General features: G+C 39.3%; 1 protein-coding gene across 3 annotated transcripts; it reads left to right on the top strand.

Annotated features, from left to right (window-relative positions):
- Nucleotide 1: 1 nt before the first annotated feature.
- Nucleotides 2-26,391, top strand: onecut2 (one cut homeobox 2). Of its 3 annotated transcripts, XR_013577965.1 has the most exons (3): nt 2-1,338; nt 16,350-20,028; nt 22,732-26,391. XR_013577965.1 is itself a non-coding variant. In XM_078552080.1 (2 exons), exons 1-2 carry the CDS (start codon nt 231-233, stop codon nt 16,640-16,642), a joined length of 1,401 nt encoding a protein of 466 aa, XP_078408206.1. In that variant the 5' UTR covers nt 2-230; the 3' UTR covers nt 16,643-26,391. The 3 variants fall into 3 exon arrangements, 2 of the variants coding, with proteins under 2 accessions (XP_078408206.1, XP_078408219.1); XM_078552080.1 differs by having other exon boundaries at nt 16,350-26,391; XM_078552093.1 differs by lacking the exons at nt 16,350-20,028; nt 22,732-26,391 and adding an exon at nt 1,526-1,661.
- The last annotated feature ends 1,598 nt before the right edge of the window (nt 26,392-27,989 follow it).

Raw genomic sequence — 27,989 nt, 5'->3', positions numbered from 1 at the left:
GTCGACGTAGGAGGAGGACAGGTTCGGACATGGCGAGAACCGGCACTGGCCCGCCTGAGAGTTATCGGTGATCTTTGCAACCCGTGAGGCCTTAACATTTTTATCTTTCTTTTCATACATGTGTGCGTGCGTGTGTATATGGATGTGTGCATATAACATCTATACATGCATATATGTAGCAAAAAAAAACCCCAAGCCAAAAGAAACAATTCCAATTTTTAATGGACTGAATGAACAACGCGTATAGATGTATAGCCAAAGAAGTATATACCATGAACCCGGAGATTACAATGGACAGCATTGGGAATCTGCATGGTGGAATAAGCCATGAGCAATCCACGGGCGATCTGATGAACAGTCACCAGCGGCAGGCCGTCTCAGCAGCTCACCGGGAACTGACCAGCAGATCTGCAATGGTCTCCAGCATGGCTTCCATCCTGGATGGGACTGGGGATTACCGTCCGGAGCTCTCTGTCCCTCTCCACCCGGCCATGAGCATGGCCTGCGAGTCTCCACCTGGAATGGGCATGAGCAGCACCTACACCACCCTGACCCCACTCCAGCCCCTGCCTCCCATCTCCACCGTGTCGGATAAGTTCCACCACCCTCACCACCATCACCACCACCATCACCATCACCACCACCAGCGTCTCGCAGGCAACGTGAGCGGGAGCTTCACCCTGATGCGGGATGAGAGGGGCTTGCCCGCCGCCATGAATAATCTCTACAGCCCGTACCACAAGGACATGTCCGGGATGACTCAAAACCTCTCCCCTCTGTCCAGCAACCCCCTGGGAAACGGTCTGGCTTCCATCCACAACAGTCACCAGGGTCTCCAGGGCTATGGCTCCAACGGCCACGACAAGATGCTGAGCCCAAACTTCGAAGCTCACACGGCCATGCTGGCCAGGGGCGAGCAGCACCTGTCCCGGGGGCTTGGAGCCCCATCGGCGGGCATGATGCCACATCTCAACGGCATGCATCACCACCACCACCACGGTCACGCAAGTCACCACCAATCTCACGGGCCCGTGCTGGCTTCCAGCCGGGATCGGCCTCCCTCCTCCTCGGGCTCGCAGGCGAACAGCTCGGCTCAGCTGGAAGAAATTAATACCAAAGAAGTAGCACAAAGAATCACGGCGGAACTCAAGCGCTACAGCATACCGCAGGCCATCTTCGCTCAGAGGGTGCTGTGCCGCTCACAGGGTACCCTCTCTGACCTTTTAAGGAACCCCAAACCTTGGAGTAAACTTAAATCGGGACGGGAGACCTTCAGGCGGATGTGGAAATGGCTGCAAGAACCTGAGTTCCAGAGAATGTCAGCCTTAAGGCTTGCAGGTAAGTCGGCCGAATAATGCACGCAGGTTGAGGTTGTGGAGCAAGGATTGCTCGTGTTACTGCTGTGTGATGGGGAAAGTAACAGTAAACGGTGCAGAGGAACCAAAAGTCGTTGCAGTTATTATTTGCTAGCTCTTATTACATCGACTAGGGAATATTGATTGGAACTGTCTTTCTTTGTGGTCAGCTGCAGCCGTTCCCAGGATTGAAGGAAGACCCGGGCTCTGCTTTCCCATTACACCCACTGCAGGGCTCCTTTGAGGGCTCCTTGGTGCCATCTTCGCACAGTAGCTCTATAATAAGACAATTCAACATTCCCTCAATGAAAGGACACACCCACAACAGTAACGTGGAACAGCATCAACATCTGATTACCATTCAATTAACGTAACTTAAAAACCCACTTAAGGATCTAGTGTTCATTTTTTTTTTCTCTCTGCTTGATAAACATCTGTAGTTACACTATGCAAAATCCTAGGTGCTGCCGGCCTGTTCAACCCATGACAGAATCGGAACAGTTTCTCTCTCTCTCTCTGTCTCCTTTGTAACGCGGCAGCCTTTATTCCCTTTATTAACGTTATCTGTGGCCCCGCTCTAGAGATCTGGAAGGACTAAAATCAGACTATTGTTGTCTGCCCTTGCCCATGCCTCAGCTGTGCACCGGACTTAAGCGATTCAACCGGTTTTTGTTAAGTCTGCAGCGCCCGGTTAGCTCTCGAACGCAATGGTATCTTCATCTACAACGCAGTTATCTTTGTGCTGAATTCTGCCACTGGTTTTGTTCTGTCTGAATAGGTAGAGCAAAGTGTAAAAGTCTAAATAATGTTTCACGTTTGCGAAGGTGCCCAGCGACTGACCTTTGAGCTATTTTGCGTCTATTTAAACTAATAGCTAAGACAGTGCAGTGCGATAAGTAAACGATCGTTTTGTTGTGGTGGATCCCAACGATTTAGCACTGGACGAGATTCAGTGATTGACAATGTGATTGGGAAATCGGCGGCATTGCATCTCTGCCCTCTCGCGGCGGTGTCTGTCTCTCGAATCCGAGCTCATTCCTATTGTGTCTGTTTGAACGCAAAAAATGGTATTTGTCTGCAGTTAGGGATTATTTAAAATAATATAATTAACACTCCTACCTTTAAAGGCCGGCCAAAGAATTGCTCTTCAAACCTTCCTTCACACCTCGTAGGCTCTGTTGTAGATATTTCCCTACAAAACAATTAAGTGAAAGCAACATTTGATCACATTGAAAGCATCCATCAAGAGAGCTAATTTTATTTCTATATATATATATATATGGAAAATTACCTATATTAACTGATAAAATGTAACCATTCCGATCTATAGGTCGTGGAGACCCATCATTTAACCTTTGCACCTCAAAAGGACAATGGAAGGGACATGTATTACAGTATCTAACTCGATTACATATCTTTATTTGACTACGTAACGTGATCGGTATATATGTAGATTTTGAGGAGTTTTTTTTTGCGTTGGGGCAATCAGTGATTCGTGGCTATATTTCAATGAATTAGTTATCAGCATAGATTGGAGGGAAATGTAACTCAGGGCTGTACGATATTTCGATTTCATTTTAATATACAAATATAAACTTTATGTTTTGTTTATTTATGTGACAGTATTAACACCCATGTATTATACACAATGTTTTCATGCCGCTGGTGTCAGGGTCCGCTTAGGCAAATCGGAGGCGATGTTGGATACCAAGGTCACGTGGTGTAATTGCTGTAATTACTTTTTCCAATTAAACTTGGCTTTACCCTGTATGTATTGAATAAACTATACCCTACTGATCGCTTATTTCTGGGGTTGCAACAAATACGGAAAAAAAAAACGTCAATTATTTGAGACCTTTTAACATACCCTGTGAGATAAACATGTTGACATATTTGAGATGTCTGGGTGCCAAGTTGGCGGCATAACCCTACAAGTATATTCAATCCATATAGGTGATGAGCAGCGTGGGCCTGCCTGAATGATGCTGTAGCCATTAGTTTCTGAATCCTCCTGACCCGACAAGGTGGAAGAGACCTTTTGAAAACTGCCTTGAAATAGCCACCCCGTCTATGGGTCTGGTTTGTTTACCTGTCAAATTATGTTCGCGACTACATTTTCGGTAAAAGCTAACACTGTATGATTGCTAAGCCAAAACAAAAATCAAGACCCAAAACAAAGCCACACAGTAGGCCTGACTGAAAAAAAGTAATGATATTGTAACTTGGTATTTTCACTGCATGCAGTTGACGCTGTCATTTCACTCCACATCCCTCAAGTTGGCGATCAATTCTGATTTGAGTAATTAAGCTGCTTTTGCTCAGCTGATTTGGTATTTACAAACAGAGTGCAAAAATAAAAAAAACAACTTTGGCAATAATACATTTTAAAATAATCTATTTTATATAAATCAGCCCATTGTGGCGAGCTGCGTTCATTACCATATCGTTGCTGCAGAATAATGACTTCAGATGCTCCTGCCGCACACGCTGCAGCACGAATCGCAATGTACATATTCTTACAACAGTTTATTAACTCCGGGCGAACGCAGATCAGGAGATTAAAAAGACCAGAGGGACAACAGCATTTTACCCAGCCATTTGAGGCGAGTATAGTTTGAGTTTTACGTGGAGGCCTCCTCTGAACGATGTTGCTAATTTTTGAAACATTTAAAAGATGTATATTTTAAAAAAGTGCAGTAGCCGGGTTCTCTTATTTAAAATTTTGTCTAAAGATATAATATGCTTACTGGCAGTGCTTTGAAAAGCAGCCCAGAAGCCGCAGATATGAATTATTAATGTAAATCTCTGCATGACCGGTTGCTAGCTGCAACGTCACCCTTGGTTTTAACCAGGCAAAAATCTGGGCACTCATTCACCGCTGGAGCTGATAGCCTTGTCAACCAGTATCTTTCTCTCTGGCGACGGCTTCATAAATGATTTATATTTAGAACGCCTACTGGGGTAGAATGATAAATAAAAAAAAATGGGGTTGTTTCTGAACTAAGGATATGCAAGAGAGTCTTACCGCGGAATACCATCCGGGGGTAAAAAAACACAATAAATTCTCAGCAACACCGCCACCAGCGTGTTTCTGTTAAGCCCGTGGCTTTACTTCGTTGTTGGTGTTGCAATTGGCAAATTAATAATTGAAACTCTCCCGCTCCTGATGTTTGCCTCTGGCAGCCCCTTGTGTGAGAAAGTAACATCTTCCTAATGTAAGAGGATTCCTGGGAGCACTCAGGGCAAGAGAAGATATATGGGGGAGGGGGCGGGGGTGGGGGTGGGAGGAGGGAGATGGAGGGAAAGAAATGGAACCGTGGTATTTATTTTTATCACAGAATTTCAATAATGTGGTTATGTCACTATATAAAAAAAATCTGTGTCTATGGACGTGGATCGATGAGGATAATCTATAGAAGATTAAAAGGGCATTAATGCTGGCAACAATAACACAAACCTGAGGACCCGGTTAGACATTGATTTGGAACCTGATCCGGCGTTGTTACAGTAAAGCTGCCATGGTCTTCCTGGCATTGTCGTCCACATTATATTCCCTTTGTCTCCTGATAGTTTCAACTCCCTCCTCGCTCCCATTTTAAAGACATTTCGTTTGCACAGCCAATGACAACGATAGCTAAAGTGTTTTTTTTTAACCGTAGTACTATATTTTAGTATCGATTTTTTATTGTGTTGTTTTGTATTAGGACCAAAGGTGTAGCAGTGTTACTGTGTACTTCGCTGATGTGGGTAGTTAGCGATTTAAAGGATCTCATTTAAACATTCTTAAAGTAAGATTGTTAGCATGCAACACACTAATAACACAGAAAATTGGCTTTTATTAAAAGCAAAAAGTCCTTGAATCATTCTTCCTGATGATTTCTTTCTTTTGCAAGGCTAAATTGAGATTATCAAGATTCGAGAATGATAATGGCACGTGACCTCAGCTACAGTTTTGGGCTTTAACCTAAATTAATTTATTAAAGTTAGAATCAATAATCCAGGCAAACCAACCCATCCAAGAAGGCTATTTACTGGCTTTCCGTCTGACATTAATATACAAACATTTTAAAATAAAACCTTATCTAGGTGGAAAACTTAGTATGCATGTCAGAGGATGCGTGTTAAGTGACAGGGACCCAATTAGCACAGCAAATTGCAATTCAGGGGGACAGCTGGTATGTGGCTAGCTCGCTGGCAGGGCGTTTGGTTAAACGCTTCGGCGCAATGCAGATTGCATTCCAACACCCTGATTAAATGCAGCTTCCAGTATGTCTCTGATGCAGTCAGTTTAAATTTTTTTGCATTTCGGCATTAATTAGACACTTCTGGGACTCTGAAATATGTGTCATTAGGAACTAACGGCAGTGTAAAAAGAGATTATGCCCCAGTAGGGGATGGGTCAGGCTGCCCTCTCATCACCCTGTAATTCTGAAGACAGTTAGTTTCCAAATGCTGTTGAATATCAATATCATTTAACAATGGTGCAGAAATCTCAGCGAAGGCTTGGGTGCATCTTTCTGATTATTTGACTGTCATGTTCGAAATTTAAAAAAAGTGCATTATTTTGACTTGAATAGTATTTATTTTAGCAACCCATTTAATACAAACCTTATGGTACTTGACCGTCACAGATTCCCTGTCGGTTATTTTAGCTTTTTCTAGATTCTATTTATAGTAGCCATATCTGTAACCCCAAGTTTGGAAAATATAATCCATTGTTTCATGTTTGTCATATTTGCATCTGTTCAAAACAACCTTGTTCAAAATATGTATATCTTGCATATTTCGTTGGCAACGCAAAGGTAGATTCCCTGAACTAAGCTGCTGCTTCCCACCGCTGAACTGGCGCTGTGTTCATTTATAATTGTTTGAAATTCTTTATGACCTTTAAAACCATCTCCTTCTATACCAATATATTGAATTGCCATGAAATGCCAGTAATTGTTTTGTATATGCTTCGGAAATCCACAAAAACATTTTTAAAAATGTACATAGGGACCACGTTTAGAACATTACTTACATTTTCGAATCATACAGCTAAGGCTTAATTTACAAACATAAAACGTATCTGTTCAGATGCAGAGCAGATTTCTCTTTTTACAAAGATTTTTTTTGCTGCAGCCTTTTATGTTATTTAACGAAATGCTTGGCACTTTAAGCAGAGTGGAGCGATGTCAAACGTTATACATGTGGGCTATGCATTATATATAAATTTTAATAGCATAATTATATATCGATATTTATTGTTCTCCTGGGATCTTTCCTTATCACAGGGACATGTAACACAATCAGAGAAAACAACTAAGTGTATTATAGATGGTCCCGGTATTGTGTCAGTTTCTTAACTCTGGTCCAACAGGGCTGCACAGCTTGACTTACATAGATTGTGTCCTGGCCCTGTTCATGCACAAGGAGAGATGATTAAAATATATTCCTAAAGAAATACTTCTACTTAAAAAAAAAGTTCCTTGGAGTTCAGAAGTATAGAGTGGAGTCAAGTCCTTATCACATTACGTTAACATCACAATCTTTGCATCGAGGTGATTTAAGATAGTGCGCCTCCTCATGTAGACTTCAGTTCTATCCTTGACATTGAAGATATTCCGTGATAAAGATCAACCCATGTTTATGCTGACAAATTCGACAATCTTTTCAGGATTGATTTTTGTCGCAAACAAGTTTTTTTTAAAAAAATGTTCTCTTCTCCAGGATCCTGTTGGAATAAATTGTGTGGTTTCCTGTCCAAATGCTTATCCTTATTTTTTTAATTTCGAAATTGCTGGCGAAACGTGCTTCCTAATATCAATTCTCCTTGGGTTTATTGGTCGGAGCTCCCAGTTCTTCTGTTTTTTTTTTCCTTTCCAAGAGCTCTATCACAAGGACTTTGCTCTCTCAGACCGCGGGTTAGTGCAAACAAGCCTTTGTTTTATCTGTGATATTGGTGACTCGCTGACATCGATTTTCATTTTGTCACAACCCGAGTGAAAAACAATGGAGAAGTCGCTCAGTGAAACTCCCCATTTGAGGTTTCATCAGCGACGACATTCATTTGATATAGGAATAGGGAAAACCTTCGCCATCGATCGCATTGATCCAGCCTTTCCCTTTAAGGAAACCGCACGTTTAAAGAAGCTCTTGCATAGATTTACTGTTTACCCGGATGTTGTTCTTTTTAATACAGTATTGTCATTCGATTTGTTATTACTGGGAAACACCTAAAACAAGTGTTCCACAAGCAGGAGGCACAGGCAGACAATGACAGAGGGGCATCAAGGGACTTTCAGAATAGGGCAATGTACCAAGATAGCCGACAGTGGAGCATTCTTATTACACCTAATGTTTGTGTGATTTTGCTTTACAATAATTCTATATAAATTGTAGATTCTAGACGTGTTACAAACCGTCTACTGCGTAGGTCAGTTGAAATCAATATGTGTTATAGGCAATATACCCTTCCTGTAATGCATAGTGCAATCTTAAAATAATAATCTTAAAATTATTCAGTCACATTATTCACACTTGGTGTATAGTTACAGACAAGATAAACCTCTATATATGCTATCAGCTAGTTAACACCCATACATTATGATGGAACATGTGTTATTGTATCATTTCCTATATGTAACATGCTAGCTTATGTTGTATATATTACGCATTCACACGCACTTTTCTATTATTTACCGTACATTCCAAAGAAAATATATTTTGGTAAATGAATAATGGAAATGCAACATTTAATTACTTTTATTCACTTTGAACTTATCTCCGTGCCCGCTTGTTGAGGGAGATTTATCAAGCGAATAATTTAGAATTTAAAGCGGCGAAACAGTCAACAAATAAATCAAAACAAAAACGGAACACTGGCATTTGTTAATTTTTGTCAGCAAACTTCAACGTCATGCCCTTTATAAATCGCGTATTGCTATTTGTTTAGATCAAATCTTAGGCATAATTTTGTAATGATTTCTGTTTGCAAAATATATCCCAATAAAAAGTGGTGGGACATTGTGGGAAAGTCATTTACCCAGCCTAAAACATGTCGGTATGAATGGCCGTATCATGCCTGACGCTGGTTGCTTTAAAGTTAAACCAGATGAAAGGAGTTTAATGTAAACACAAACGTGTCATCGGTTTATGGGTCCTGTCCTGTTTTGCATTTGTTCCACTTATTTATATAAGTATGAGGGTCAGAAAGTTAAGTGTCGCCAGCGCAAGTTTGACTTGAATTATAAATATTTTCAATCCTAGGTCACTAAAAAGAGCGCGAGAGAGAGGAGAGGGAGAGAAGGGGGTGGGGGCGTTTGTGATTATTCCAGCCTGCTCTGTTTAACTTTACAGGTAATTAGAAGCCACTATTGATTTTTTCATTTCTAATCCTAATGGGATGCGTGGTTTTGTAATCCATGTCTTCTGAGCTCACGTTTGGTTAAAAAGTTATGTAACAGCAAAACGAAATTGAAACACCACCCCATATAATAGCGCGTTTTAATGAGGTCACCGAGCAAGGCAGAACATATCTTGCGAATATATATAGAGAAGACAAGAGATGAAGAAAACGCCAGAGAACTCGGACAGACAGATTGAACCGACGCAGATGAACAGAAAGGGCATGTCACCGATGGATTTAGTGAGATGGACGGAGAAACTAAACTGAGCTAGGCCTAAGCGGTCTGACAAAAAGTAAGGTTTTTTTACATACCTAGGGTAGGGGCACAAGGCATCGAATTGCAACCCTGTTCATTTACCACAGGATTTTTAAAAAATTGATAGATTGGTGTTTTGCACTTCAGAAGAAAACGTGCTGGGGATGGAATAAGATAACAGGCATTATATATTTATAAATTTTTAAAATTCAGCATATTAATTATACGTGTAAACGGCATTTTTATTGCAATGACATAATCAGTGCATTTTCTACGTCGCCAGTCCTAGCGCTTTGTAGTAGCGTTCTCACCGAAGTGACAGAAACTTGTCAGCTAATAATGTCACAATGGGAAGCTGTTTTGTTGTTTAATCTGAAATAGGTGTATTTGAGGGGAAATGCTGTCATCACTCCTTCCAATTGCATCGCAGGCTAGGGGTTACCACTCCAATAGCAGTGTACCTGAGCACAAATACCCTATCCAAATATGCTTAGGCCGAGGAGCGCATAAAAGGTGAAAAAAAATACCTAGAAATTAAAACGGTTAATGATCATTGTTTTGTAAATGCTGTGGCTTGTTGGAAGGTGTGAGACTTAATGTCATAGACCTGGGCTCCTTCTGTCTACGATTAAAGCTTCTTTATTCAAGATCTGATTTTTTTAACTAAACAGTCCACCGAAAGGATAAGTAAATATTGCATCTTTTTGCTGAATTTCGAGGATGAACGACATTTGAATTTTTTAAAAATCAATTTGAGCAACATTGTGCCAGTTAATGGGTTTATTAGACTTCTATTGAGTTCAAAGGGCAAGGTTCATTGTTGGTACAGGTTAATTGATTTCTTTGATTTCTATGGATGCAAATTGTTGGAGAAATGTGGGGATTAGTACTTTCATACTGTGATATGATTGGGGAAAATGTTGCAGGATGGGAGAATTCTCTTGTGGGAGAATCGAGAACTAGGGGCCACAGTTTAAAAACAAGGGGGTCGCTCATTTAAGGCAGAGATTGTATTTTTTTCTCTCTCAGAGGCTTGTGAGTCTTTGGAACCCTCTCTTTCAAAAGGTGGTGGAAGCAGAGCCTTTGAATGTTTCCAAGGCAGAGCTAGATAGTTTCTTGATAAACAGGGGGGTGAAAGGTTATCGGGGGTGGGCAAGAGGTCACAATCAGATCAGCCATGATCGTACTGAATGACGGAGCAGGCTCGAAGGGCCGAGTGCCCTATTCCTGCTCCTAATCCAATATTTTCGTATGTTTGTTCGTATTTGCAGATTGTTTTAAACCGCGTTGCCTTTCGCATTTTTCGCTGTAGTGCACGGGGGTGGAGAGTACAGATTTTAGGCCTGGTTAAGGAACAAGATTAATTAATCGCCACATCAGAGGTTATAATTAGCGTTTAAACAGCGTCATCAAATTGATTTTTTGACTGTTGAGTCTCACTAAGAAATTTGTGTTTGCTACCCATACTACACAGTGTTAGATCATCGACACGTGTTCGTGCTGCTTTACTGCAGTCACCGTGATACAATGTATTAATGAGTATTTAAAAACACATGTAATCTGAAATAGAGGGTTGGCAATAGCAGAATGCTGCATTTCCTAACAGGAATTTTGTATTTGAGTGAAACTGTTCAAAATATTTAGAAAACCTAAGTAAACACGTTCAAAATCATATGTAATGAAATAATATAATTGGGGAAAATGCTGCCGAATTGACATGTTTAACTTTACCTGCCAAACAAATAATACAGGGAACAGGGCAGTAGAATGTATTTTTTTTTAAAAAAAACGAGATCATCCGAATGGCTGTAGAGTATGTTTCAAAGTTTCTGCTATTCCGATAGCATTTTGAGCCCAACCTTAATGGGCGCGACAGTTACAAATATTTGTGATTACTTTGTTTCGGTCGATTTAAAAGACATTTGTAAATACATTTTGCCATTGGCGTGGAATTGAATAATCGGTATATCTTTCTGGGAAAGGCAGGAATGGGGGGTCGGGGGGGAGGTGGGTGGTGGGGAAGGTTCAGTTGCAAAAATTGCGAAATAACTTTCATGTAGATAATGCGTGACCTCCCTACATGGTTTTCAACCATTAGCTGTTAGTTAATACCTGATAGTGTTAATGTGTGCAGGGCATTGTGCCTGCCCTGGTCAGTGTCAGGATTTAATATGACTAGAGTTTCGACTGAGAAATTAAGAGTAGCAAACTATTTTTAATGTCATATTTATTAATATGCTCACGCGTTAAGTACGAGTAAAAGTAAAACCCATGCCCGATATGTGAAGAGCTCGTGTGTGACAACTAAAGCGTATAATTAATCGACTGGCTGATTGATTAACTGTTTAATTCGATGGCGTAACACGAGCTATCTTTTTATTAGCGCTCTTGTTAATGCTGCTTGTTGACATGACTGACTGGTTTGTTTTCGAAACTGTTTACATGCGGCTGGCTTTTATTTCGTTCGGGTTCGGATCTTTGAATCAGGCAAACGATCACCAACATTTAATGTCATTTTAAACCCGGGTCTTCTCGGTTGAAGCGGCGCAGCATATTTAAGGTGTTGGCGCGCTTGTTTGCCTCCACCAAGGGCAGCAACTTACCGCATGGACCCAGGGCAGGGTCAGAGCCCAGCTCTGACATTTGCTTTCCCCGGAGTGAATCGTCCAGGGTACCAGCATCACGTTAAAATGTGCGGGGTTTCATACAAATAAAACAGCTTGAAGCCTCAGGATCCGCGGCCAGAGAGCATTGAGGAGATGATATTGGAAGTTCTCATCCTTATAACCAATCCTTGCCACTTCCAGTTGGATTGTGTGTGCATTTTTTCCTGGTTACCCGTCGCATTCAGCAATGGGACTGACATTCTGTTTGAAACACTTTGCTTGCCTCGCCCTTTACCTGTTATTTGTATCAATTGTGATCATTTGGGAGAGCAGAAATCGCAACGACTTTTTACTGCTCAACAATCATATTCTCCAGAATCCAGCATGAAGGATCTTTGAAATTATCTCATATTTAATTCCACTCTTAAATATCTAATGATGTGGATCGGTTTTGTGTGCGTGCGAAAACGATAGATTTAGATAATTGTCACGGCTAAACTGAGGAAGGACAGTGAGCAGCCTTAGCTATAGAGGCCAAGCCGACTCTCGTTTCCACCTCTGATCTGTGCTCGGTTCGCTATTTCTCAGCTGAGATCGCGGCAGTGATGCTGCGGTTGACTTCAATGCCTTTGTGTTCGGGGTGGGGGGGGGGTGGAGGATCGACCAGAGTTTCCGTCCTTCATGACTATCCCGCGCTCTTTTGCTGGTCGTGTGAATGTTAGGTAGGGAGAGAATGTAACTCAATTGTGATGCCACCCCATGTGGGCTATCTGCAGGCTCAAACATGAAAATGGAGGTACCAGGGGGCGCCTGACATCAGGACACCGTTCCCAAATCAGGAATCACTGCATTGAGAAGAGGAGGAAGAGAGCGGAGAGAACAAAAGACAAGAAAGGAGATGTTTTTTTCTCTTTAAAACGCACAATTGACTGAGGACACGGAGCTGTCGTATTTTATTAGTTCCCGTTTGCTGTCCACGATAGTCAGCTTGTGAAAGAACTTGTGTTCATTAACTAGTTGAATGTTGATAAGTAGCACACATGACCTACAGAGAGCCCCTGCTTTTATTTCCTATTGTCACGGCAGCTTAGTCTATCAGTGATGGTAGTAGCTGATTTTTGAGGCCCGTCTGTGTTGAATATTAAGTACCTCTAATGTTTACTCGCTGTCATCCAATCATGTTAGGAAAAACTTATTCACCAATTGCAGTTACGCCATCGACCATCTTTACTCATTGAGTTGATCAATAACCAGGAACCGATAACCATATTGATTAGTTGACTAGTGTTGACATTCTTCATGTATGTACACTGATATAATTCTTTTTAGTTAATCATATTCTTAAACAATTATATTGCCTAAATGCAATGCATCTATAACTATTGAAATTCAGTTCAGTCCAGATTTGAGTAAAGCAATAAAATTAGATGCCGTTCAATGCTGCTAGTCAATAGGGAGGGTGACGTGGCCTTTCAATGGCTCCACACGGTCTGGGCATCCAAAACCATCCACAGGGCCTTATCGCTGTGACTTCACGTGTCCACAGTAGCACCAACTGCAATCTATGCCAGCAAGACATAGAACAGAAAGGTGCCACTAAGACGTCTTTCGCCAGCGTCGCCTACATAAGACCCTGGGCATCACTTAGAGGGATTACCAATGGAGAGAAGTGTTACAGGGGACTGGCCAGAGGTGTCTCTGGGACATCATGACGGAGAGACCACTGAGGCTGGCAGGACGCACTTCGCCTCCGGGACATAGGCTGGCAGTAGAATGGACACCACCAGAGGGAAGAGGAAGACTGGACTGACCAAAGAAAACCTGGCGAAGCACATTTAAGGAGGAGCTTCAAGGAGGGGACATCACCTGGGCTGGAGGGAAGGAGGTTGCCATGGACCCTGCGGTGGGTCCTTGTTGCCCATTGTACCGCATGGGACCGGAAGAACTAAGTCTAAGTCAATGCTAATAGAGGCCACGCAGCCATGACGATGATTTTCATCTGTATTATTCATGGGTGGTTAGGAATTCAAATTCTGCTCTGTGTGTTTGTGTGTTTAATGCCCTCCCAGTTTCGTGCTTTATTAGTAAGGCCTCTAAGATATCATGCGGCCCTTCGAACTTGGGTTGATTATTCACTATGTTTGTCAATCATTAATGTAGAATAATGTTTTGTAGTTATTCTACAGTGTGCCTGTGAGCAGTTTCGCTTGCACGGTACTGCTGCAGCTGGATGCAGCACTGACACTGAGAATTGTGTGTACAACGCTGCCATCTCCTGGCAACCATAGACCCTTGACACATGGTGGGGGTAATAAAATGTTACATTTTAACATTAAAAATCAATAGTAATTACGTTTCCTGGAAGCTCCGCAGATATTGTATTTAGCATACAGCGCGGAAGATATATGTAATATTAACACCGTTTAAGAAAAAGGAAGCGATAAAACGAACAATTGCATCCAATTACAGAGGTCGGTTCAGCACCGCGGACAGGTCCAGGAAGAGTGCCGGTCCCTGGAAAATAGTCTTTCCGCAGGGTGCTGTAAAACGGCATTTGTTAAAACGGTGGTGACGGCATCTTCGTTGTGCACCGCTGCATAAGATAGTCTGCTCGCTTGTGTATTGTGTTTTATTGTCGTTAAGGTGAATTGGAATAGATGCACAAAGACCCTTCAAAACGAAGTAAAACGATTTGATTCCCACTATTTTCTTCATACCACTGCTGAAGGCGCTAAGCAATGCTGGAATATCCTCGTTCATTCTGCCCTCGTAAACCTTGTCAATGTGCGCCCTTTGGGTCATTGGACGACGCCACCGCAGAAGATAAGCCTGACTCGCTGCAAACCCAGCAGAAAAAGAAAAGGCGAATTACTTCACCCATTCCAAACCCAAGATCAGCTGTAAAGTCTCTGATGCTGATCCGGATCAGACTCCAGATCCAGTCTAAGAAGCTCCCTGTTTTTCTTTCTCCTTTCTCGGGATGCTACATTGCTGGAGGGCGGTAGGATGTGCGTAGTCAGGATGCTCCAGCCATTAGGCCTCGCCAGCAGACCTGGTGGACCAGCTGGCCTTTTCCCGCCTGTCATTTTCCTATGTTTCCTACATGGTTTTCCCATATATGGCAATGTGCAATCTCAGCAGATGGGAGAGAGCATTGTCCACATATGAAGACTTCCTAGTAACTCTGGCATACAGTCAGTGGCTGGCAGACTGCAGGCCAATTAACCTTTTGTTCACAGAGAAAAGTCATCTGGAAAGTTGTTGGGAGTAAGGGAATTTGATCCACTGACTCATGGATTTTTAAAAATTCTTTCATGGGACGTGGGCATCGCTGGCCAGGCCAGCAATTTTATTGCACATCGCTAATTGCCCTTGATTGAAAATAATGGCCTGAATCTTACAGAAGTGATGACAGAAAAGCTGTCAGCATTTGACATCATTACTCCTCTGAAGCTGACAGCAGTTTCTGGGATCACACTTGTCACTTAAATGAAGAAGTTGCTGTCTATGTTTCTTAATAGGGTATACTATTGAAATAACCGCAGATTGCAATCAACTAGGCATCACTGAACTGATGAGAGCTTCTACTTTTAAGCCATTTCTCCCCATAAAAACCCTTGAAAAGGTGACAACTTGTTGAATGTGTGTAACTGGTTTTAATAATATATCAAATTCATAATTACACCCGGTCAACCTCTCTGGCCCTGAAAAAAACTAATTTTATATTTATATCCATTGTGATTAAAAAAATACAAATTTATCTTTAAAAACTAAAGTTTGTTTACAATAGTTTAGCATCTATCTCAATCCCAAGTGAAAGTCCCAATCGTTATTTCACATTATGTAAAATGATTTTAAAAAGTGAAGGATAATCAATACACCTGTCTTGTTTGCTGTCTGTGATTTGCTGTTTACCCTATTTGATGACATCACTGTTGCTGGCTGCCTGGAAATTCCCTTGACTTGGCCCCAGTTCAAACTCATGTCAGGAAAGGGGAAATTCACAGAGACTGCTAAATCTTTGTAAGCAGCATCATTCGAGCAGCGAGGACTGAAGATTCATCACTGACTGAAAAATGTGGACCAATAAGTCCACCAGAATTAGTGAGGTGTGGGAGGCAGGTAGGGAATGGGGTTGGAGCTAGCCACATTTCCTGATTACAGTAGCTATCTAGCGATTCTTGGAAATCATACATGTTGGGCATCAGGGGAAAAGAGGATTGAACTTTGGTAAACAAATCATCAAAAAGCCTGCCAGTGTTAATGTTTACACATTAATAATAGTCAATGGTCAGTGTACCAGAGGACACTCAAAATCTTTAGAACATGTCCTCAAGCATGACTGAGAACTTTAAAGGGGGAAGGGGAAAAAAATAAATAAAAGACTAAAACAAAATACACAAGGAATGATTGTGTAGTAATCATTGCACAAATTTATTACAGTACTTAGGTTTTACATTTGTGTTTTGTAATCGAACGGTTAGAACACTGGTTAACAAAATAAATGCCTTGGTAATTTCCGCATTTATTGCCATTAGTTGATTTCCATGCCCGCCACCCCCCCCCCCCCCCCCCCCCCCCCCCCCGCCACTTGCCTTCCCAAAACCCATTGAAAAATTCTAAACCTCAGATAAATCAACGTGATATTTTAAAGAAGATTCACAATTTGACAAACAAACTAGGATAAAGTCAGTCCATTTCTATAAATTCTCAATGTTATTCTTTTTTCTTTTTTTTTTCCCCAGCGTGTAAACGCAAAGAACAAGAACAGAACAAAGAGAAGAGCAATACACCAAAGAAGCCACGGCTAGTTTTCACTGACCTCCAACGCCGAACTCTTTTTGCCATTTTCAAGGAAAACAAACGCCCTTCCAAGGAGATGCAGCTCACGATCTCACAACAGCTCGGTCTGGAGTTGACCACCGTCAGTAATTTCTTTATGAACGCCCGGAGGCGAAGCTTGGACAAATGGCAGGACGAAGCCATGTCGAGCCCAGGGGCTTCATCGTCGACCTCAAGCACTTGTACCAAAGCATGATTGAGGACAGTGCACCTGAACAGGGCACAACTCAACACCCTTTTTTTTTTGCTTTTTGAAGAGGCTGTTCAGTGGTGAGTGCATAAGCACAATCTTGATCAACACATTCTGTAAGAAAGGGATGGCACATATTTCTTAATGTGTCTGACTTAAGATTTCCCCTTAAATCATTTGAGTCCTTGCTGTAAACTGACAACGAAGCTGAGAGTCTATTTGGTGAATTTTCAGAGGCCATCAGGCACGGCACAACGAGCTATGTTGCTGAGCAATAATATGTCTAGTGCTTTGCCTGAAGAGTTTTAACTGTGATAAAATAATCAGAAGGTTGTGAGTTGGTTCAGTTATCAGTTTCTGGCAATGTTACACAGTGATTTTTGATGTGATAAAACTGGCACAGACACTGAAGGTAAGTGATGCCCATTTTGAATATATTTTTAAAGGAGCCTCAATAGAATTATTGGAGAACATTTGTACAATCATGCTATCTCATCACTAACCAGGCTGTTTAAGAATGGGCTGTTAGTGGTAAGTATGCAAGCACAAAATATCAAAGTCATTTTCGGAGACTTTCAGTCCGTCATTCCCACAACACATGAATCTTGAATGATGCTGGTAAATGTGCCCTCATTGCTATATTCCCCCATTGGGTGGAGCTGTTAGTGGTGGGAATGCAAGCACAATCTTCAAGCACATTCCTTCTAATCATCAAATTCCTGAGATTTTGTATACCCAATCATGTGGTCTGCTTTCATTTTGTTTTCAGAAGATATCAGGGCCATTAGGTTGTGAAGGCAGCTGTTTGCTGCAGGAAAAGTAAATATTGTTTGTCTTTATAGCTGTAGATTACTATGCATCCATTCTATTCTATACTTATATTCTATTTTTGGCCGACTCTGGTTTACTACTGCAAACGCACTGAATAGCCCGTGTAAAGGGGGCTGTCCATGGTGAGTGCGGAAGCACAAACATTAAATAGCTTTATTTTTCCTAAAACTCGACATCATCACCCCTTCTTCCAACATGTGCACATTCACCACTGAACGGGCCCTTTAAGAACACCATTGACGTGTTCAAAGGCAAGCCAAAGGCTTTAAAGACTCTCGTGAAGACACTTGATACTTTTTTTTTCTATTTATTATTAAATCGAAACCAAAGAAACTTTTTTCTGCACCTAATTGTTCTGCAACAAACTTTTAAACAAAAGAAGCACGTCAGGAAACAACGTACGCACTGTGTTTCAATGGTTGTCTTAGTCGTTTTGGGAAGCAGAGTTACGAAAGGGTTAACAAGAAAAATAGCAACAACAAGGGAGCAATGCCACGGATCATTGCTGCTTCATTTAATGACACTCGCCGCCTCTTAAAGTTGAATATTGTCTTTAACGTGTGCCTATGCAGTTTTTCAGAAACGTTGTACAGAACAACAGGAAACCTCTTCCGCTTCAACCAAAGTCAGCTTCACAGAGACATGGATCTGTTTGTAGTTTTTATGCATTACAGTTGAGTGCTGTTCGCACAATAGGCCTGTCTTTCAATGTTCGTCTTATTGAGAGAGGGAAGTACCCACTCGGTTTCACAAGTTCCTCCCAATTAGCAATTTCAATGGAACAGGATACCAACCAATGGATCCAAATGACTCCAAGCACAAGATGTTCAGGTGAAGATTAAACACCTCTACCAAAGATAGTAACCCATTCCCATATCTCAGTAAAGGTAACTAAATATGGGAGGGTTTTTTTTTTAAACTGAATTTTGCATTACATTAGTTACTAAACTTTACCGTGACATCCAATCTCAGCCATATATATTTAGCAAGTATTCAACATTAGCTAATGGTTCTACTCAAGTATCAATTTGGATAATTTAAGTGAAATATAGCTTTAATTTGTAATTTTGATGATTTAATCTCTTGTAAATTAATGCATTTCATACAATATTAATATATTCCAAATTATTTGACTTGTGTTGTTTATCTAGTTTAATATTTATAATTTTTACTTTGAAATGTTTACATGATAATTATTTATTTTAAAGATTTAGATTCAATTGATCCTCAGATTTTAAAAAGTTCACACTTCATCTTAAGCACAAAAGAACCCCCTGGTTATGTTTGTTGATGAATTTAGTAAATGATTACAATAGATAATACATCAATTGTATTTTAACCTAAATATCCTATGAGTTTCTTATTCATTGATAGACATTTAGCTCAGCGTCTTGTGCATGGAGTCCATGCGCACGTCCAAGACGAGTTCAACTTTGAAGAATATCAGGAGTCTCCGATAATTTTGCAACAAGAAGACAGTGCAGTATTGGTATACTGTAATTCAGTAGCTTTATCCAGGCATGTGGAAGCTTTTATCCTTAAACAAAGCTATATCCAAAGAAACCAAACTGATCGGACCAGCAAACTGAAGGTTGACCCCGCAGAGAGAATGACAGTACTTTCCCTGTGTGGCCATTATTGTTTTTTTTTACCAACTCAGCTATTAGAAATATGCCACATTGAGGTAACAAGTTCAGACAATTGACAGTGATGTTTTCATTGCTAGTCACAATACCCATAGGCCGTCTAAGTGATTTAATTAACAAAAGTTGATTTCTAAACAAGTGAGTAATTTTTAAAGTGCTTTTGACTGTAGTTTAGAAACCAAAAAGCTTCATCAGCTTTATTATTATTTGTATTATTCTTGGTATTTATTGTGAAGTATATATTTAAATGGTGATTTTTCTCTTATTTATCAAATACTACAAACGTATTTAAAATGAAAGATGCAGTGCTTCAGAAGGCTTTTAATCATATTGTCTGCTTTTTTAAAAATAAAGTAGCAAAGGTTAATTCTTTTAACTTTTTTTGTATTTCATTAGAAAAAATGCGAATTACCATTGGGAGTAAAATTGCACATGCATTGATTCACATCTAACACAACTCCAATTCTGTATTCTGTAAAATTGATAGAAAAAATTTAGATTTTCAAAATTCTATTAATAAGCATCCTGTTATAGTTAAACATTATAATTTTTGTGCAAAAACTACCTGAGCCAATATCCCAAAATGTTTTCATTATCAATTTTTAGATTTTAGCGCCTTTGAGCACTGCAACTTTTATTCTCAATTTCAATGCCAAAGAATTATCCCACTATAAGCACTGAAAGATATCCCTTCAGTCTTATTATTAATAACATGGACAAGCAATGATTTTAGATGGAACAATACAGCATGTACTGATGGGAACGTGAATACACAACAAAAAATACTTTAATGATCTTTCCACCATTGTTTAGCCCTGTGTCCAAATGGCTTTAGATAGCTTCTTTCGATTGCGGAGAAGTCTTTAGCGTTAGTGACAAGAGACAGAAAAAAAACCCTGAACTCGCTGCTTCCAGGTATGAACTATGTGTAAAAGCTCTTTCTATTTCTAGTGAGAACCAAAGAGGCTACCTCACTGAATTTTTCCATTTGTAATTTTAATCGCGTCGATGATACCAAAGATACCAAAGATTTCTTTCTCTGCACGGCCTGCGTTTTGCTCCTGCTCATGTATAGAGTGTCTCTTAAATACAGCTGCAACTCAGATACCCCAAAGATGTAAATGGTGGTTTGCACTCATTCTGAATGTGTGTTTTTTCTGTGCTGTAAAAAGATCATTTCCTCATTAGAATCCATCATCAAGAGACCAAATATACCATGTCCATTCAATGTATCAGTAAACAGTAATTCTTGTACTTACGGTCAATATTTTTTCAAAAAAAGCTAATGTCACCAGCACTTTGCTGTATTGTGTTTATTATAAATGTAGATACAAAGTATGCAGCAGTTTTGATTGGAATTTATGTAAAATAATTTATATTTCTCTCTATGGAAATGCTGTTTTACCGAATTCTGTACTTTCTAAACCAAAATGAGTAAATCTTCCAAAACAAACCCAGGAAACACATAAAGGTAATAATTCTTAACTCAAACTAGGGCCTGTAATTATTCCCATATAGTATCAAGGTGGGTTTGTAAATGCGACAAATTCAGCTGCTATGATGTCACTCAGATTATCTTTGTTCATCTAGCACTGTCTGTGTCCTGTGCAATTCATGAGCAACATCCTTTTAAGGATTTATTATTAACATGATAATAATCCCAAATTTCAGCAGGGGAAAAAACCCTGAAATAAATATAAAAAAATCTTCTATACTGAATCCAATACCACAGCATAGAGTGAATCTTCCAGCAGTTCTTTATGATCTACAGAGGAACTTTGGCTTAATTAAAACACTTGTGCTTTGCTTGCTATTCTAAGTAGCACTATTCTCCCTCTACTTATATAAAACCTCCTGCACCAATAATTACAATTATACTAATAGGTAATTCAAATTTACTTCATGACAAACAACACAAGATTTTCAGGTATTAAAATTTCTTTCAATCTACTTGTATAACTCTTGCAAACTTTAGTTAATCAGATTACTCTTGCAGCACTGGAGGGAGAATAAAAATTCTGCTATATAATGTTATCATTTTTAGTGATATTCAGCGGAGAAGAAACCCTCCCATGCTGGAAAGATTAATTTGCATTCAATTGAATTTATACTGTATGTACTAAGATAATATCAAACCAAACCAGTGCCTAGATTGTCTGATGCTTTAGGTCTTTGCTAGCTGCAACATGTCCACATCATATTGAATTTACGAACGCACAGAAAAACAATAAACAAATACACATCCTGAATCAGTCACCACCATTACCAAATACCTGTACTCAAAAGAAAAACTAAAATCTAGATGCACGCTTTAGTTGCAAAGTGTGATAAACCACGGGACGAGTGCCTTGCTTGAACCAAAGCGGTGTTTCTTTCCAGTTTCTAGACCTCTGTGCATTTTTTTATTCCTGTGAATACCTCAGCTTCGAAAAGGCCACCAGTTTTTTATTGCTGGTGAGCCACTACACTGTGGTGCTTTGCAATGCAACCATGCAAAGAACTAAACAAAGATACCAAAGTTTTCTCTCTATCTCAATCTCTATCTTCTCTTTCTCTTTAAGATACCAAAGCTTTAAAAAAAAAACTGATTGAGTAGGTTGGCAACGCAGACCGTGCATTCCTTACCGAATTTTCTCAGATATACCTCATAGATAATAGTGTCTAGGGTGATGTTATTATAGCATATGTAATAAATTATTCACTCGTTTTTTGGTAACTGTGACTATGATATAAAAAAAAGCTTTATACGTTTTAAGTTGTGATTTTTGTAATAGGTGACAGGTGCGCTTATGGAAGGATTGTAAATGTTTCATGGAATTTGGGGAAGTTGCAGAACGAGCCCAAAGTTTACAGTTTTCATATTCTAAAGAAACAATCTGTTGTTTTTTTCCTTTGTGTGTGTATGTATGTGTTTAAAATGCGTTTATTTCCACATTGTCCTACATAGACTTATTGACTAAGTGTTATGTGTTAAAAATGTAGTGTTAAAATTAGCAACTGCCAGTGCTATAATTTTATGCATGAGGCTGTATAAATTTAGCAAAGGTGATGCATTGTGATTATTGAGAGTAATATTTTTTAATTTAAGAAAATAGATTTTTTTCTTTTTTAAAATAGATTTTATTTATGCATGAGAGCCTGTTATTTGTTAGACATTGTGGAACAGTTGTGTATATATTGAACTGTGAAAGCAAACGCAGTTGAATTGATTACACTGGAAAAGTTGGCACACAGCGATTGGGATGGGCTGATGTGTCAATTTTAAAAAAAGTCAAAAATAAGACTTAGCATAAATAAAGAATCAAAACCCACACAAAACTAATAGGGTCCTTCAAATCATACTACAGCCAATTACAATGGCTTTCAACAGTTGGATATAATGAGAATACGCATTTTCCAGATCAAGAAAATACCCAAACAGAATTAATTCAGTTATAAGGTAGAATTTCTGATGTGTGGATGTTTATAGCTAGAACTCTTGGTTGATATGATCAAGAGAGAGGTGATTTTGTTTTGTTATTTATTTGCCAAGGATGAGGATGGGTACATAAGTTTGGACCAGAGGAGAGACAGTCAACAGATGTTTGTTCATTTGTATGCTTTTTTTTTCTCTTCCAGAAATCTATTTGTGTTCTTCCATAGGACAAAAGAATTACTCAGTGTATAAAAAATGCATTTCTGATACTTTTTTTCAAATTTAATTTGGGACAAGGCTGCTGTTTCAAATCTCACTAAATGCTTTTAAATCAGAAGGTTTGTTTTTTTTTTCTTTATAATTTTAAAGGAATGATGAACATAAGAGGAGATGTGAGTTGATGCAAAGGTTGTCTGTGTATTAATCAATACTGAGTGAAAGGGAGTTAATTATTATTGACTAATGCATACAAGGATTAGTTTTTTTTACATTTTGCTTAAATCCAATTCTATAGGGCTTCAGTAAACAACATGTGACAGTTGCTGAGAATGCCCGTGTTCTACAGCTCTAATGTTTACAAGAATAACTGATTCAACATTTTCAAAGGTTGCTGTGATGGCTATTTTTCAATCTCTTTGGAGAACACATTGGGGGCAACTTTCATCTCACCTGCCTATAGGGAAACTGATGGCATCAGGTGCAATGGTAGTTTTACACGCAGCCTGATTTACTCATCATTGCAGTTAATGAAGAATAATATGGGCAGGGTGTGCAACTGACATTCCACTCAATCCTGTGCATTTCCCACCTAATGGAGTGGGTAAAAATTACACCCATTGTGTCCTGACTAGGTATGGTTTTCTGTGCCTTGATCTCAAACAAGCTCAATATTGTACTTATTTTTTCATTCTTGCCAGTTTAAGACACGTGTACTTTCCCTCACTCTTTTTGCGGTTTTCTTCCTTTCACTAAAGGTGCTGATGAATGCTGTGGCACCGCTATCTTCCAGGATGTCCAAATGCCATTCTTCATGAATGAGTCTAGATGATGGGGCAGATTCCTAGACTGTACCTCTGATATTCTACCTGACCAGGAGAAGAGTTTCTTTTGGTACTAAACATAAATTTGAAATAACTGCTTCTTCCTGCAGATGTGTCAATACCATTTGCACATTTTATTTATCCTTCATAACTTTCCTTTGCTACTGTTTTCTGTTGTTTTCTACTTTAATTTCAGACTTCTGTTCCTCCTATTTGGTAATGTCATTAAAGCAGCTGTGGGACAGATTCAAGGGATGATCTAATGGGGATAGCATGATACTTTGCTGAGCATCCAGGAATTTTGTTTCTCCATAGAAACAACATTGTGGGATAAAGAGCATGATTCTCATGACACACTTGTCTCTTTGCGCATGATCAGTGGTGTGAAATAAACAAAACCTTCTTTAGCAATTTTACAAGTGCCATTTTAGAATGAAACAGAAAATTAAGACACACTGGCCAATTCATGGGGTGACAGGTCTACTTTTGAGTTGCAGTTGTTATGATTTGGTGCCATATGCAATTGAATTCCAAATTATCATATCAAAGCTGTTTTTGTTCCCTGTCTCACCCAAATGAACAGAACTGTATTTTCTAAACTGAGGATTAAGCACTATCCTGGTGCTCTCCTGGTGGATCAATGGATAAATCTAGCACGACACCATACTAGCCAGGAAGATCCCAGTTTAATCTTGATCTGTGCTGAATTAGCTGATCTCAATGAGGGTGGCAGTCAAGAGTGTCAAAATGAGCACCACATTAGCCAGTTTCCCACAATTAACCTAGTTGCCTAGTATCCCTGCTAGATAAGAGGTGAAGGCTGAATCAGGCTTGGCTACAATACATCCCCAATATCTCGTATAATAGAGCGCTAACTGCTAACCTTATACAAGTAATAGGCACCAGGGAGAGGCTAGAAGTCATTGAGCTTTTTTTCCAGGAAGACAGCCTTCAGGAGTGGAGAGGAAATGTTGGAGAAAAGTTAGGGGGAAATATTGGCTGGAGGCCACATCCACAAGTTTCATTCCGCTTCTAAGTTATCAGTGATGATTTCCGGTGTTTGCCATTTGTAGCAAAATCATAATTGTGTGAATAAAATTTATGTCACTACAAATAATGAATAAAGGAAATCTTCCCCCAATTAATCTGGTTTTCTTGTGACTGCTTATTTCCTCCTAAAACAGAAGTTTCCATAAAATACTTAGTTCTGATCAGAAGATCACAAAAAGCCTAAAACAACCAGGCCAATGCAAAACATAAGGAGGAACAGTTAATTGATTATTATAAACAAAGTTTCCTGATAATGCCAGACTGGGGTTGTAAATGAAAGTGAAAATAATTAAGGGTTTGGATATATTAAGGAATTGATCTGATAAATAGGTGGTGTTGTTTACTGTGTACAAATGCAAAGTGATAAGACTGAGGAAGGGAAACAAGGTATAGCAGGATTATGAACCAGATGGCATTATTTTGCACAATGTAGGAGAGGGATCCAGTGCTACTTGCAGTTAGCTACCTAAAAATAATTGGCATAGTTTGTGGCAACAGTAAAGAAAGGAAACAGAACTTTAGATTATATAGCCAAAGGATAGAACACTAAGTCCTTGGAAGTGATAACATATGTGCACAAAGTATGCGACTAACTTCATCTGGAATAATTCGCACAAATTCACTTACCATTATAGAGGATGCAGTGAAGGGCAATTGATGCCTTAGATTAAAAAAACCTGGGTTTTAAGGAGAGGCAACAGAAACTGGAGATCTTATCAAGGTGTTGAAGATTCTAAAGGCTATGGTGCATAGAATAGGTTATATTAGCAGATGAAAGCTTTATATGTTCATATGCTCTACTCAGTGTTATTTTAACAGAGGTGTTAACATACGAACAAGGAGCAGGAGTAGGCTGTTCAGCCCCTCTAGCCTGCTCTGCCATTTAATAAGATCATGGCTGATCTGATAGTAACCTGAAATCTGCATCCCACCTACCGCTGATAATCTATCACCCCCTTGCTTACCAAGAATTTATCTACCTCTGCCTTAAAAATATTCAAAGACTCTGCTTCCACCACCTTTTCAGGAAGAGAATTCCAAAGACTCACAACCATCTGAGTGAAAATTTTTTTGCCTCAGCTCGTTTATGTTAAACGGGTTAACATATTCATTAAAACAGTGGACAAGAAAATGCCAGGGTAGCATGTTAAATCATCGTTCATTAATATCACTAACAGTGATTTGGCAAGTTGAATGCTCATAGCATGTTTAACATAACCATAAGCATTGCAGCAAAGGTAACATGAACTCAAGCTCAGACTTAACTACTTCATGCAGCTGGTGGTGAATATGTGGTACAGAATGCCCAGAGACAATGGAGGACGAAAGTATTGTTAATTGAAGAAGAAACTGGTTTTATTTGGTAAAGAAAGTGATTGAGAGGTGAGGAGGAATTGAATAGCAGTTTTGGGACTGGCTTGATGGACCATAATGGAATATAACTTAGTCAGCTTTGTTTCTTAGATTCAACTAACGTCTCCTCCTTTCGTTTTACTTTACCCTGAGTAAAGGTCACTTCCGTTAGATATTCTGTGTAATATAAGCAGTCCTGTGCATTGCAATGTTCCTGTGGTTCCTGCTACACACTGTAATGATTGACAGATTTTTTTTATGAGCAGCACAGACACATGATACAATTCAACAGATTTTTTAATATGTCAAAAACTGATTTAAGTTCCGACAGCTATACTGAAAATTGGAAACTTTAAGTGAGAATAGAAAAAAAATTTGAAAAATATAAATCCTTGCAACTGAAATGATACCCTGTCTTTCTGCTTCAAATACTGATCAAACTGTTCTGTGTTTCCCACATTTTCTGCCTTTGTTTGAGTAATTTAATGTTTATTGAGCAGCTACTTATTTTTGGTGGGCCGTTGACCACAGTAAACCTACTTTGAGTACATTACTAATACAATAGGAATCCTTAAAACATTCTCCAGCTCCACAATAGTACCGTGCATAGATATCACCTTCATAATTATGACTACTGAATACAGCCAGAGGAAAATAGATGCAGTGGGTTAAGAATGCCTTTAGACAGTTGTACTAGAAAAGATATTTTCTATATAAATTTTAAATAAAATAGTCTGAAGTATAACTACAGCTTAGTTTTAATTAAAATAATGTAATGATTCTCAGGTGGGTCAGTCTGATAGCTTCAGACAAGCAGTTTTCCACTGTTGTTTGGAAGGTCAAATAATTGGAACCTGGTGCTGGTACAGCACTGTAAAAACCTGAAAGGTGGACAATCTGTAGACCTGACTAGCAGGAGCCAAATTTTTAATAGGGTCACTGCTACCTCTCAAAGAGATCTTCGTGACTGACAGTAGGCAAGGAAGTTTTCAAGGTGTTTCAAAGTGTAACAAATGCTGATGTCCTAGTTGTGACCAATCCCTGAGAAGAACCATTTCTGTAGCAAACAGTGTCTCCTTTGAGGATTTTTTCTCACCTTTCAAAAAGCTTCTGAATGTATTCATTTATGAAATCTCCAAACACTGATATTTTGTAAACGTCTAATGCTAAATGTTATACAGAAGAAATATTCAAGTGAACAGAACCAATGAGCAATTTAAAGAGTTCCTCAGATAAACATTTATTTAGTTTTTATATTTTATTTGGAAATATTATTGCAATCTTCAGAGTGGTAGAAATTGGCAATTTTTAAAAATTTTATATTTAAAGAAATTTCTGCAAGGTTAAGAGAGAAAAGTTCTGGAAATTCCAAACTTTGAACAAAAATGCTGAAAATGTGCATCAACATCTGATAGGTTAGCATTAGAGGTGCAGCCCTTCCATCAAACTGGAAGCAGGGAGAGAAACAAGCCATTTCATTGGAGTGAACAAATAAATTTGAGAGGGAAGAGCAACAGGACAAGTTGAGGGCCAGGCGTCTAACTAGTATCACAAAGGGACAATAAGTGGGCTTATCAGCCAGTCAACAAATATTTTAAAATCTTGGAAAAGGTGAAAAAGTGATGGGTGTCCCAGAAAAGAGCATACAAACTCATATTGTGCATCTTGGTGATTGTAGTTAGCATATCTGACTCTTGATTTTTGTCTATTCTATTGGCTCCTTTTGGTTTTGCTCCTTGCCCCTTATCTTCTAATCTCCAATTCTGCTAACCTGAAATAGTTTTTTTCCTTTATAAATACTACAAAAACTTGCTTTGTGCTCAAAAGTATTTTCAGAAGATAATTACACTTATTTGCAGATGATATAGTGGGACTAATAAGGTGTAGATTATTTAATCGTCAGTCAATATAAGTTTACAAACTAGCTTTTAATATTTCTGAAAAGTTTTAGAAACCTGGATCATAACAACCTTGTGAAAATAGACGGCTAACTGTAGGTCACTGTGGACCTCAGCATC

The sequence above is a fragment of the Cetorhinus maximus genome, chromosome 1 (assembly GCF_964194155.1).
Source record: "Cetorhinus maximus chromosome 1, sCetMax3.hap1.1, whole genome shotgun sequence".
NCBI lineage: Eukaryota > Metazoa > Chordata > Chondrichthyes > Lamniformes > Cetorhinidae > Cetorhinus > Cetorhinus maximus.
The sequence above is the reverse complement of the archived record's forward strand: the minus strand, read 5'-3'. Positions and strand labels throughout refer to the sequence as shown.